The following is a 13,751-nucleotide window of genomic DNA, read 5'->3' on the forward strand; positions in this document are numbered from 1 at the left end:
TCATAGGAGGGTATTTCTCTTCAATAATGTCTCTCCTTTTTTTCATGCAAGTCCAGCTAAGAAATTTGATGTGCTTTAGATATACAGGTGTTAAATGTATAAAGGGCTACTTTATACCTTGATAATCAAAGCTTAGATTCATGTTACCTACTTACATGTCCTACCACTTTGAGAAAAGTTTTAGGTCTTTGAATTTTACTACAAGTTTTTTCAGAACAGGGAGTTTGTCAAGGGTAGTTACTGCTTCCCATTGCGATGTAGTTCCTTCCCTACAATATTTGGGTAGGGAAAACTCACACAAAACTACTGATAGAGATCAATTTTACAGATGATTATTACTGATTTTGAAGGAGAATACCAGGATCTTGTGCTCTGGTTTTTTTTGAGGGGGTTTAAACACTTGATTTGCTGTGTAAAATACGGAATCAGATGGTAGTTATTAAACCTTGAGGTTAGTGCCTTTGTTCAAAGTCTATCAAAATCTTGTTGCTGTGACTTGAACAGTTTTGTTACTGCTGTAGTGTCGCAGTTTAACTGCTCACCTGCAGACAGGATGACAGCTCTGTCTCTGAAGAGCTGCAGAAGCCTCCCGCTGTCTCCCTTGATTCCCGGTTTCCGTAGCTTTCTTTCATCCTTCTGTTCTGATGCATCTAATTAAGCAAGCAGTGCAGATGGCTCCTGCTTTATTTAAAAGATTTACATACATATGACATTTAAGAGACTTAGCTTTGAAATATTTTAGTTGAGAGTTTCACTTCAGCCAAAACAATTCACGGGTTCCTGGAAGGTCGTTGCTCTCTAGGCCAAAATAGTGTGCCTTATATAGGAATAAGAGATATTACTTGTCAATCTAACAAAAGGCATTTAGAAAGCTTACAAATCTTGCTCAGTGTTAAATGTGCCACTGTGTGTAAGTATATGCAAGGTTAAGCATAGTTTTAGATGATTTTTGTCTTCAATATGGAATTATATTTGCCTAATCAGTAACATGGCTTCAGAAGAATGCAACACTGCCAGTCCTTACCAGGCAGTATGTATGTATATGTTCTGGCCATCTCTGAAAGATAGCAATAAAGTTTAGGACATGTCAAACCTATACCTAGAAAACTTCAGCAAAGGAGATTTCCGTGCGTTGCTTTAGGGCCCGCTGTGGAGCTCATCTGCTCTGAGCAGACTTGGTGGTAGTGGGTTCTGCTGGCTTCTAAACAGGCCCTTTGATGGAGTCTGTTCTACTCTAGGGGCACAGGGGAACAAGGAAGAACTTTCTTCACCTCAGTAATAACTCCCCTCTCTTGAATTAGGAACAGTTGCAGTGACAGCATCCAGTAAAGAAAGACTTAGGTAACTGCTGCTTGGCCAGCAGCACTACTGCTGTCTTGGGAGATATTTTCCCACTTTCTCCTTTAATCCAAAAATATTTTGTGGTTATCCTTTTCCAGGGAGGAGGAGACTACATCCCTTGGATCTTAATCCATGACTTGGACTTGTAACAGCAACAGTGCGACTGAAACCCACTGGCAACTCTGCCTGGCCAGAATATTAGTCCCTCGGGGCTGTGTCTGGTTGCTGGATACTTTTCTGTAACGTTATTAATTCTGTCCCATCTCCAGCCCAATAACTAAAAAACAGCTTTGTCATTCCTTAAAAATGTTATAGGATTTAAGAAGATTGTGCCTGAAGACAAGGCCCCTTCAGAGCTGTGGTAATGCTTTAACCGTAGGAAACTGAAAGGGGAGGGAAGTTGCAGAAGAGCACAGTTTCTAAGCACATATTCTTACTTGCTTGTGTTGACAGATCTCTCTTTGGAAATGCTTTTTCAAGAGAAATGCAGCCTCTAAACCAAAAAGTACACTGCTTTGGTTAAGTAGGAATCTCTGCTTTCTACACTAGACAACCAAAAAAAGCTACCCAAAAAAAGAGTAATTGAGTGTACCAGGGAACATTAGCAAAAGAGTGGTGCTAATTGCTGAAGAATAAAAGATAATGGCCAGTTTGACAGGACAAGAAAGATAAGTTGGAAGTGATAAATTGTCTGACATGCTGGAAGTGATGTGTCTGCCAATGGCTCTTTAAATCAACATGATATGAAAAATGTCAGCCATTTATCACTTTTATAAGGTGCTGATGTCTAGCTGCTGTTTGGAGAATGTGGAGGTAATGAGTTCTTGGACTCTCCTGCTAAAAACAGCATGGATTTATTCCATGTGCTTCCCATTTTTCGGTGCCTGTCTTTCACAAGTGTGATCATGATGTGTTCTTAGCTCTTGCTTAAGTGTTGCCCTAATGTTAGTGGTCCAGGGCTCTGTTGACATTGAATCCAGGATGCTGATTGCGATGGTAAACTAAGGCTTTAAAGAGATTTTTCATTTAGATGTGTTTTCTGCTAATATACCTGTTGAGTAAATTCTTTTTCACAGAGGAAATCCCAGAAGTTTCCAGCACACCCTCAGGTTCTGCTGCGTGATTTTTTGTCTCTTGCTTCTCTGTTTTTACCTCTTTCAGGTGCCTTTTTTCAATTAGTTAATCAAAAGTTAATCTAAAATATTCTTACAGTAAAGTTTGAGCACAGTCAGGCAGTTCTGCAAGTGGCTGTGATGAGCACGCTGCACGTGCCACGGAGCTTATACGTTTTACTTGAAGTGTTTTTCCCACTCTGCCCTAGTGAAAAGTGCCTAACATTGTAAGGTAGTTTACAATTCAGTCCATCAGGAATCATTTTGGCTTCTATTTTTCTTTAGAACTATACCTCATAACTATTAACAACTATTCTTTTTTTCTCATTGTGCAGGCTGTTTGGAGTAGTGAAAAATCTTGAGAATATGAGCAGAAACTCTGTCTAGCTACTGTCTTTCAAATATGTAGCCATTGTGTCTAATCATTCACTTCAAACCTGCAAAGATAACTGTTTGTAACTGCTGCAGCTTGGTGTCAGTAAGTAGTTCATACTCCTAATCGTGACTAACTGTGTTAAATGGTCTTTCTCTTTCCACCTCTTCAGCATTAACAATAAACTGCAACAGCCAGAAGCAGCTGCGGGGGTCCTGGAGTATGCCATGAAGCACTTTGGGGAACTGGTGAGTCTCCTGATTTCCCCCTCTGGGTGTGCATCTTGCACTTCTAATTTAAAATATTTTCTAGAGTTATAACAATAGGGGAAAAAAAAAAAAAAAAAAGCCTTTAGGGGAGAAAAATTGACTAACATCTCTGCAGCATCTTGTGATTCCTGGGGTGGATTGTACAGAGTTCAATGTTACCTAATTCTAATCTCATTCTTCAACAGTAATGTAGTTCTAAATACATGATTTGCCACAATAAGCAGTGAAAAGAAATTCAGAGGAACTGTGAGCGCTTATGTTCAAGAATCTACTTGCAATATTATGACTGAGCTGAGAAGTTAAAGGACGGGTATATAAATGTCAAAAGTAGAGGATTGTGACGTGTGGAACACGGTTTATACTGACCCTGCCCACAGGGCTGGGATGAGAATCTGTTTTGCAGCATATGTCAAGAAAAGTGCTGCCAAGGACTGAGCAGAAGAAATATTGGCAGAGATCAGTATGGAAAAAATATAAAAGATCCAAAGCATTTTATTTCTTGAAAATTAGAAATAAAATCTAGAAAGAGGAGGCTGAAGAAAGGCTTGTGCAGCTGGTAAGGATCATAATTTGGCTTATTTTTAAAGGCTTTGTTACCAACCACAGTCTTTTCCTGTATGGGTCACAATTAAATCCCACATACATACTGTGCATACACATTGAAAAATAGCCTGCCATAGGCAATGCACTCTGTGCTGTTTAGTCTTTTCCACTTAGTTTCTTTATTTCTGAATACAAGACTGCTGTTCTTTTCTCAATGCAAGCATATGTAATAATGGCAAGTGGAGCATTTCATAGATTTACTGTCCTTCCTTCCCCCCGGCCACTCCCTAGGCCCAACCTAGAAGGCAAGAAAGGCAAAAAAAACCCAAAAAAATAACAAACAGAAACACCAGTTGATACAGCCTAGTTGTCTTTCAGTGACAAGTGAATAGGGAGACAATAGGGAATTGGAATTCATCCTTCTGTTAAACCTGAGTTTGTTTCTTTGCAACTTGAGCAATACTTTGGATTCATATTTTCTATCTAGCTTGAAGTCTGTAGCCTGAGAATATGTAGAAAAAGCAGACACTGGACGTGCCAGAAAAAGCTGCAGTAATTATTACAGATTGGTGAATATTAGTCCTGCTCTTCTAATATATTTTTTTTTCCCCTCTATCTCTCAGGAAATTCAAGCTACTTGGTATGAAAAGCTCCATGAATGGGAAGATGCTCTGGTGGCTTATGACAAGAAGATGGACACAAACAAGGATGATCCTGAGCTGATGCTGGGACGGATGCGTTGCTTGGAAGCACTTGGTGAATGGTAGGAAAGGAATATCAAAAGGCTTGTTATAGCAAGCATTTTCTGCCTTCTGCCTTTGTTTTAAAGTTTTTTTTCCTCTTGTTTCAGAAATACAGCAAGTATTTTAAAGTGCAGGTGGTACTTTAAAAATGGTTCCTAGCGCAAGAAACATGAACTAGGTAGTGCTTGTCCAAAGCAAGCTTTAGAAAACAGGACCAYGATGAGCTCCTTTATCCACGATAAAACTATGATCCTTTATCCTTTATCYACGATAAAACTATGAGAAATTTCTGCGTTTATTCAGCATTGGATCTGTGCTTATCAAGAATGTACGGTGTTTTGCACAACTCTGAGCAAAATTGCCTGCTTTACAGTAATCGTCTGAGTAAGATTATGTCAAATAAGCTCCTCTGATTTTAAATTTTTTTTTTTTTTTTGCCAAGTCTCTTAAGATGTTTGAATTTTTCATTATTGTTCCTTTGCTAGTATCTGTTAGGTGTTGCTTTTGTGGACAGTTAGTATTTCAAACCYGCATTAAGTCTGTCAAAATGTAACTGTTTAGAGTCAATTTTCATGAGAGGAAGAGCTGGTAGTGACTTACCKTGTTAGTTAACTGGAATCTTACGTATTTTTTCCCTGCTCACCTCGATTCAAAGAGGATAATTGGAGAGGACGTGTCTTGGGGACTGTAACATGCAGTTTTGCCCAGGGGCATAAGTGATTTGGTTCAGGCCTCGTCTTCTGATGAGCTTTCCATTTCACTAGAGCTCTCTGTTGATGTGTCCTGACATGAACCCRAGGGATGACACACAGGAAGAAGACTCTTCTCTGCAAAGTTCATGTTACTGCTCAAGTTGCGAGAGAAATAGAGCCATTGGAGAAACCTAAAAGCTGACAGCATTTTTCTACCTTCTTTTTGATTTAGGTTGAGAGGAGGAGGGAGTATATTGATCTTAGGTTTTTAGTAAAAAATGTAAAATGTCTTACTGGGCAGTTTCTTTTTTTACTAAATAGTAGATAGTTCCAACCAGGGGTTTATGGAATTCCTCCCTCCTGCAGAACTATGTAAAGTATCCTCTGAGAACCATCTGCGTCACCACGTTTTTAGTGACAAACATATTACAAAAAGATTCTCTTGCTCTGYTGCAGCTAGATATTGCGTATTTGTTAACGGTTTGTAATGATGAGGAYTGTCCAGTTCTTTGGCTTGCAGTCATTTCCTGACATAAAAGTGAGAATTTCTGTGTCCCGATCCTGTGTGTCCTTATGGGTAGGAGAAGGAAGTGCTGTTCTTTCTGATGTCTTTTGGCCTGTATGTTGTATGAACTGCCTTGCTGAAATTTCTGTTTTCCTTCCCTTCTGATGGGGTTTTCTCTGGCAGTCTCACCCCTCTTCACTGTTCTTTTTTTTTTTTTACCAGAAGGATCTGACAGACACTGAGGCGTGTCCAAAAGTTGARCCTAAAATTTGGAAGACCTTAATGGAAAATCTGTGACACAGATTTGTTCAGAAAGAGCCAAAATTTTCTGGTTTCCCTACAACATTTGGAAAAATTAAATCTTTAAATAAAGTAGGGACATCTTCATGCCTTCTGTGATGTTGCCTATACGTTAAGTATGGCAGAGAAATTCCAGAACCCGCCTGAGAGTCTAAAATTAAATTTTATGTTGAGATATGACTAGTGAAGTAAATCTATTTGTGATTTTTACAGTGATGTCTTAAAAGGGAAATTAATTAAGTTTGGAGACTGCAGAGCTCTAATACAGAAATTAATATTGTTATGGCAAAAAATATTCCTAGTCTTAAAAGGATCTGTGTATGTTCCACTGTGAAACTGTGCTCCCTTCTGCTTGTAAGCCCTGTATCTTCAGATGCTTTTCACAGTTCAGAAGTGCCCTCGTGAAACCTCTCTTGCCCCTCTGCAGCTGAGTGTAGATACATCGTCCCAGGACTGAGGATTCCCTTCTTCACTAGCATTGAACTTGACTCTTTGTGGTATTTGAGCCTGCTTGGCAGTGTATGGCAGTTCTAGAAGTGATGCTACAGCCTTATTTCAGTGCTCTGAGCAATGGCCTTTACAAAGTACAACCAAAATACTCTTAGCCATTTGCCTCCTGATGTCATTACGTCCAAGAGCCATTCTTCTTTATTAGTATCCACTAGATCTCGATTTACTGCTGTTAGTCATTTTGATTTGGGGTTTCTTTTTTATTTTTTCCCTCCTGGGCTATTAAGCTGTCAGAGTGACTGTCTTGCCTGTGGCAGCCCATCCGTTCTGCAATTTATCTTTCTTTCTGGGAGGAGAGGATGAGAGTAAGAAGGCGAGTTAGACTCCCTCACAGTTGGCAGCTGCTCCAGTGCTATAGAGTAGCCAGGCTGAGAAAGTTTGAAGCTGCAACACCCAGAAAAAAAAAAAAAGATTTGATAAACAGAGCATTCATAGTTCATTTAACAGAAATAATATAAAACATCCTGATGTTTCCTCTCCACTGGAGATGAAAGACTGAGAGAGTCCCCTCTGAGATCTGGCTGTGACAAGTTTTCTTACCATATTACTGTAGGGCTGATACTGTGGTTGCTGTCTTTGTATTGATGTGTTTATYCGAAATGTTTGATATTGGGAGCCACACACAAACTATTCGGATTATATATGCCTTGTATTGACACTTGCAAGTAAGTTTTAATTGTCTTTTGAATATCTTTTCTTTGACCTTTTTTTTTTTTTTCCCCCTCATTTTTTTTTCTCCAATTTGTAGGCTGGAGTTGACAGCTCAGTTATAATAGTTTTTGCTAACTTCTGAGGAACAAATGCAAACATCTGTCTTCACTTGTGTTCTGAAAGCGCAATGTCTTTTAAATTCTTTTTTTGATGATAGGTGATTTGTCATCMGAGTAGTGTGTGTCAAAGACAACAGAGGAGAAGATGATTCCCGGGGTTTTTTGCTTTGTTTTTCCCTGACTGTAGAAAGTGGCTGTTAAACAAAACAAAATTCTTAGAACTGAGGTTTTTCCACTGATCAGAAATTGTGAATTCTTCGTAGGGGGCAACTCCACCAGCAGTGCTGTGAAAAGTGGACACAAGTCAACGATGAAACTCAAGCTAAGATGGCTAGGATGGCTGCTGCTGCTGCCTGGGGTCTAGGTAACATATCCTTCCAGCCACGCTTGCATGATAGTGTATGACAGGCAATACTGTTTAAACGAATATTTTAAACTAACTATAGAACTACAAAAATGCCAGAACCTCCATAATGAGTGTACCTAATCATAGAATCCTTAAGGTTGGAAGGGACCTCTAGAGATCATCTTGTCCAACCCCCATGCACACGCAGGGTCACCCAGAGCACCATGCACTGCTAACTGGAGCGTGTTCTGAAGTCTGTCTTGAACACTTCAAGACACACATTGAATTGTAGAGGGAACCTATAGATGTACCCAATGCTAAACTGAATTCAGGCCTATTTGCTTATATTTAAGCATAGTTGTGTTTTTATCTTGCAGAGAGGGCTGTTGTGTTGCTGAAGGTATCTGTTTCTCTGCAGGTCAGTGGGATAGCATGGAGGAATACACCTGCATGATCCCTAGGGACACCCATGATGGTGCCTTCTACAGGGCTGTGCTAGCTCTTCATCAGGACCTTTTCTCACTGGCTCAGCAGGTACCTATCTTCCTTGCTGGATTCCCAAAATCTGCTGTAACATAAGTTAAGCTGCACTACTACATGCTAAGGCATTTTAAAGCAGTTAGCTATAATCTGTAATTAACCTAATAACCTCCTTCCATTTTCAGACCTTAAAGACTGAGCTCCTATTTCTAGAAGCTCTTCGAAACACTTGTATTTGTAGAAACACAGCAGTGGATGTCCGTGCAGATAGCTCTGCACCACAGCTCAGAGCCTTAGTCATGCTTGTGCTTCTCCATTTGTACGTCTGTTTGGCAGACAAAAGGAACATTCCCGCAGGAATATCATTCTGAACAAAACAATACCTGGATAGAGAGCATTAATGATATAAGACACTCAGAAAACTTTCCATGGCTGTTCTGTGCATGTCTGTATCTGTTGCAGCTTTTTAGTGAGGTATTCATATATATAATGTACATAATTTTGCTATCATTTTTCTGGTGGCAGTGATAAATTGTAAATTGGAAGAGAGACTTCAAGGCAAGGAACAAGTCCRTTAAGAAGTTAATTAAGCAGAGTAATATTGGTATGTGTATGTTTGATATGGAGAAGATTTGCAGACAGTTTTCCCTCTCTGTAGATTTGAAGCACATTGTTTACTTTCCAAGGAAGCTCAAGTACCATTTCTCAGAATTCTGTGCTGACTTGCCAGCTTAGATAAAGGAGTAATGCAGTCTGCTCTGTCAAAACACATAGATAGATCTTGAGTGATACGTACAATAAAATAAGCCAGGCATTCAAAAGGCTAGAGTTTGTGATTAACCTTTAACACTTTGAACAGGAAAATCTCTCTATGAGGGATTATAGCATGAATGGAACTAGCACAGGACCTTATTTCATGCCTTAAGGGCATGCTGTATTTGCAAAGAGAGAAATGGAGTTTGCAGGTCCTGTGAAATTCATAAAACCTTACTGGGCCACATAAAACAGTGTAAATCATTTTTGGTCATTGTATATTTTCAGAAAGACGTTTCTTGAGGCTTTCCTGGAACTGATTGTCTTGCATTAAAATGTCAAATTCTCTTTTCCTCTGTAAATGTTACTGCTGATTATCTTTGTAGTGACACAAGAATCATATATACTGCAAACTTTTATTTGCTAGAAAGACAAACTTTGCAGTCTCTTTAGATGATAAATGTAGACTCCTTGGCTTTCACTATACCTGCTACTGAAAACTCTCCTTTCTTGTTGGTTTTGTTTCTTCTACTGGGTAACATTCGTTACTGATTCTTACTGAAGAACAGAAATAGTACAAACTTTATTTGTGAGGTGGGGTAGATAAATAGCAGTTTGTGCGTTTTATATTTCTGGTTAAAACACTTCACCCTCAATCTTTTTCTGTTCAGTGCATTGACAAGGCCAGAGATCTGCTAGATGCTGAGCTTACTGCCATGGCAGGAGAAAGCTACAGTCGAGCTTATGGGGTAAGCGTCTCATCATCATCATCATCATCGTTTCTTACCTCTAGAAGTTGCTTTTCATGTCCCCATAGCATTTTAAGCAATTATAAAACATGTTTAGGTCCACGACACAGATAACTCCTGTTAGGTGATGAAAATAACTTTGTAGGAGCAGCTTAGTGACAAATTAAACTCCATAATGAATTTGAATCCTTGAAAGAAATCAGAGTTGGCATTTAGGAAGTTTAGGTCAGCAGGTCCTTGAAATACTGGTATATGGTGGTCTGTCCTTTACCTGTTGGACAGCCTATATGCTTAAGATTTTGATGCCAAAGAATTGCTCCTTAACTCTGGATTTGTTCTGTAATGATTGCGATGGAATGTGATTGTTTCCTTTAGGCTATGGTATCCTGTCAGATGCTGTCAGAGCTGGAAGAGGTTATCCAGTATAAACTTGTACCAGAACGCCGTGAGATCATCCGGCAGATATGGTGGGARAGACTGCAGGTAGGTCTCCACAATGACCAAGAGTGTAGATGATGAGGTGCTCAGCACACACAGCTTCCTTGCAAGTTGCACTACGATTGCTCAGCAGATTTTTCTCTCCATTTGTCTTTCTRTCCCAACAGTATCTATGCCTACGTGGTTGCAGGTTTGCTTTGCATTTGTGTTTTGTTTTTGATTTCTTGAGGTGATGTTGCTGGGACCTCCAAAGGCTGTTTCAAGCCTTGAGAYAGATGTCACTTGTACCATCATTTCATATACGTCTCCAAGGCTGGTTGTGTCCATGTTGGAAATCRCCTGAAAATGCTGGTTTGGACAAGGCTGATTTGAATTAGTTACCTGACTGGCTGCATTTTAAAGAAAAAGCAAATGCTCTCATAATGCTGGCAAACTGGGCACAGAATTCACATATTTGTAAAAGACTGTCCCGATCCCTTTTAGGGGAACAAGTGCCCTTTTCTGGTGCAAGAATAGTTCCCACTGATGATCCTTGTCCTCTTTTAAATGCCCTTTACCAGCACTGTTATTTGAAGAGAAGATGTTTCTGCCTTTCTTATCCTGAACAGCACAGACCCAAGGCACCTGTAAATACTTAAAATCAGACAAGTATTTTGAGCTGATTTCCTTACAGGGAGGATCCTTTCACTGAAAGTGATTGTCGTTATATGAAGAAGTGCTTACAGGACCACTGTTTAAATAAGTGATCTTTGCAAGGCCATCAGGGGGGTGGTAGGGGAAGGCACCATCAGGGTGAATTGTGCAAATTATACTGAATTTTTATATCCTTCTGAGAGGAGGAATCCCTCTCCATGTGTTTTAGTATGTGGGTTTTTTATTTTTTTCTTCCTGTCACTGCTATATATGCCTTATTATGTAAAGCTGTTGCTGCTGTATATTTTTCAACTATTTGGGAAACTGTGACAAAGGTTTTGGTCTCCCAACTGCATTCTTGTCTGGAAAGGCTCAGGAGCATTTCCAGGGGTGGAGAGGCTGAGAGTGGCAGGAAGCGTAATGTCTGAATACAGCTGTTTATGGTTCTGAGAGCAGTACATACAGTTCTTGCACATTTTATRGCTTCTTTTTAATAATTATTGAATGCCTGTTGGGTGAATGTGTTGAATGTTTGGTTTTATGTTAGAGAACAAGCTTTGCCTAGCTACTCTGCCCTCAATTTTCTGAAGGGAGAAGAAAAAAAAGAAAAGAGAGAGAAAGAAATATATGCTCTGGTGTTAAGGTGATYGCTGTCTTTGGGCAGCCTTTTTTTTTATTGCAAAACTAAATCAGAATCATCTTTGGATGCTACTGACTTCAGAGCATCACTGCTATCCTGAAAGACTGTCATTGCAACAAGTAGCCTGCTTTGGGATGCATCCATCCCATCCACCGTTCTAGCTCTGTGTAGCATCCCTGAGCCACCCATGTGCAGACCCAAACCCTGCCCTGTGTTGCTGTGACTCTCCCTTCAGGCAACAGGTAACCATAAAATGCCTGCGCAAGCAGCTTAGCAGCTGGGACTACAATTTCTGGCAGAATGTCAGTCCAGTTATGCCAGTCTCTTTAATGGCAATGCACAAGGAGAAAGGCAATGACAAATTTATCTTTTTAATTATTTATTTTTGTACTATTTCCATATTCAGACTTGTCACAGGTTAAGCAAATATAGACTTTAAAATGGGTTCAGAAGGGTTATGAAACTCTTGACTAGTTTTGGAGTTGTGCAAGTAGCTTCCCTGATTTTTGGATACATTTTTGCTTTAAAAGCTTTTCTCCTTTTTTTTTCCATTAGAGGATATCATTAGACAAGGAGCACAGGGCTGGCTTCTCATGCAGTCTTGGCTGTGGAATATAGGGGTCRGGGCCTTTTTCATACAGAGCAGCTTTGAGGAAATAGCCAGCTAGTTATTATGCCAGCCTGCTTTGAATTAGAGTTACTGACATCTCTCCATCTTGGAAAAATCCCCTTGGTTTCTGAAGAAAGGCTGTGGGGACTATATCAGAGACACTATAAAGTTTTTTTTTTTTTTTTTCTTTTTCCCGCTCAGGGTTGTCAACGGATTGTAGAAGACTGGCAAAGAATACTAATGGTCCGCTCTCTTGTCGTTAATCCCCATGAGGACATGAGAACTTGGCTCAAGTATGCCAGCTTGTGTGGGAAGAGTGGGAGACTGGTGAGCACTGTCAAAAATCCTGCTGTAGGGGAGGTTGGTCAGCTAAACTTTCACCAGCGTAGAGCTAAGCACTTGTAGCCAAACTGAGTCTTCTCAACTTCTGTTGAGTCAGTGTTACACCTGAGAGAGACAATTTTGTGTTCTGTGCTATGCTTGAAAGTTCTCACATAGTACTGCTTTGCCAGAGACAGCTATTATCAATAACCGCCACTTTTCGTCAAATTAGAATGTTACATTAGTATCATGAAATGTTACAATCCKTTTTGAATGCTCACCACAACATTTATTACAGATAATACTTGAATCGAAGTAGAGACTTTTCAGTCTTTATTGGCAATGGATTTATTGGAAATGAAAATCTAATGCTCAGAGCCAGAAGACATATGGTCTGTCATACTCTTCCAAATCCAGAAAGCAGTGATGAGGCTGCTGTTYGCGAACATTCCTTGTTCTCAGTGTAGATCATGTTGGGAATGGTTGACTTGTTTACATCCTTGGTCCCTTATGAATAGATATGATGAGTTTATCAAGTGCATTGGCACATCAGGTACACCAATTCTTTTYACAGTGAAACAGTGGTTTCTGGCTCAAAACTCAGGATGAAACCAGTACTGGGGACTCTGGGTGCTGTTTTTGACATAGCACAGTTATTTAAACGTATGGAGGGCCCTGCTGTTTGCCACTTGCAATATGTGTGCCTCTTTGGCAACCATGTCATATTTTGCTACCCCAGATCTTTCTCATATGGCCTATGTCTGTTTTCTACATCAGGACAGAGGTGTTTTTAGATGGCAGGCACTTCAGGCATGGATGTGAAACAGAGGTAAGAATGAACTTAGTTCTAACGAGCTTTTTCTCTTGGCCACTTTCTCCAGGCTTTGGCCCATAAGACACTTGTCCTGCTCTTGGGAGTAGATCCATCTCGACAGTTGGATCACCCACTGCCAACAGTACATCCCCAAGTGACCTACGCGTACATGAAGCATATGTGGAAGAGTGCACGTAAGGTACAAAGGAACAGATGACCCCCTATATTTCATTGCTTTGGTTTCTTGTAGGGCCATATGTATTAACTCTCCATAGTCTCCACAGAACAAAGTCAAGGGTGAAGGCTTTATTTTTATTCACTTAAGAAAAAAGTAACCATTCCCTTTCCCTGTTGTTACAGAAAAGTTTTTGAAGTTTTAAAATAAAATTCTACGATAACGCTAATTTTATTTCCTGCCTGGAAAGACTATCCGTGTTAAAATGGCATCAGGTGCCCAAGYTATCCTGCCAGTAGCTCTACTGTCCTCACTAGTGTTTTACCATGAAAGCTTGTTCATTGATTGTGCATACACAGTGCCTATTGTCAGGGTTACACTTTGAGAAAGGAAAGAAAATTCTCTTTTCTCCCCAGTTTTAGAAAAATATCTCAAACAGTTTGTACCTAGTTACTGAGCAAAATTGATCTCTTCAAAGGATATGACTGAAAATTTCTAACTGAAAGACCTGAAAAGTACATAGGGTTTTGTCAGGGGAACCATTTGGCTCCAGAGAGCCTAGGGTGAATGTTTTTGACATTGCAACACGGAGAGAATTTACATACTCAAATCCAATAATCTCCAGACTGGATAA

General features: G+C 39.8%; 1 protein-coding gene across 2 annotated transcripts in view; it reads left to right on the forward strand.

The window, feature by feature from the left end:
• MTOR (mechanistic target of rapamycin kinase) overlaps positions 1 to 13,751 on the forward strand; it is a 59,218-nt gene that overhangs the window by 28,647 nt on the left and 16,820 nt on the right. For both annotated transcript variants that reach the window (XM_026053591.1, XM_026053592.1), the window contains 8 exons: positions 2,999 to 3,074; positions 4,262 to 4,401; positions 7,422 to 7,522; positions 7,923 to 8,038; positions 9,409 to 9,486; positions 9,862 to 9,969; positions 12,009 to 12,134; positions 13,010 to 13,141. In XM_026053591.1, coding sequence (XP_025909376.1) covers positions 2,999 to 3,074; positions 4,262 to 4,401; positions 7,422 to 7,522; positions 7,923 to 8,038; positions 9,409 to 9,486; positions 9,862 to 9,969; positions 12,009 to 12,134; positions 13,010 to 13,141 — 877 coding nt within the window. The remainder of the gene's footprint in view (positions 1 to 2,998; positions 3,075 to 4,261; positions 4,402 to 7,421; positions 7,523 to 7,922; positions 8,039 to 9,408; positions 9,487 to 9,861; positions 9,970 to 12,008; positions 12,135 to 13,009; positions 13,142 to 13,751) is intronic.

This window comes from Nothoprocta perdicaria, unplaced genomic scaffold (genome assembly GCF_003342845.1).
Source record: "Nothoprocta perdicaria isolate Ctin4 unplaced genomic scaffold, notPer1 scaffold_117, whole genome shotgun sequence".
Classification (NCBI taxonomy): Eukaryota; Metazoa; Chordata; class Aves; order Tinamiformes; family Tinamidae; genus Nothoprocta; species Nothoprocta perdicaria.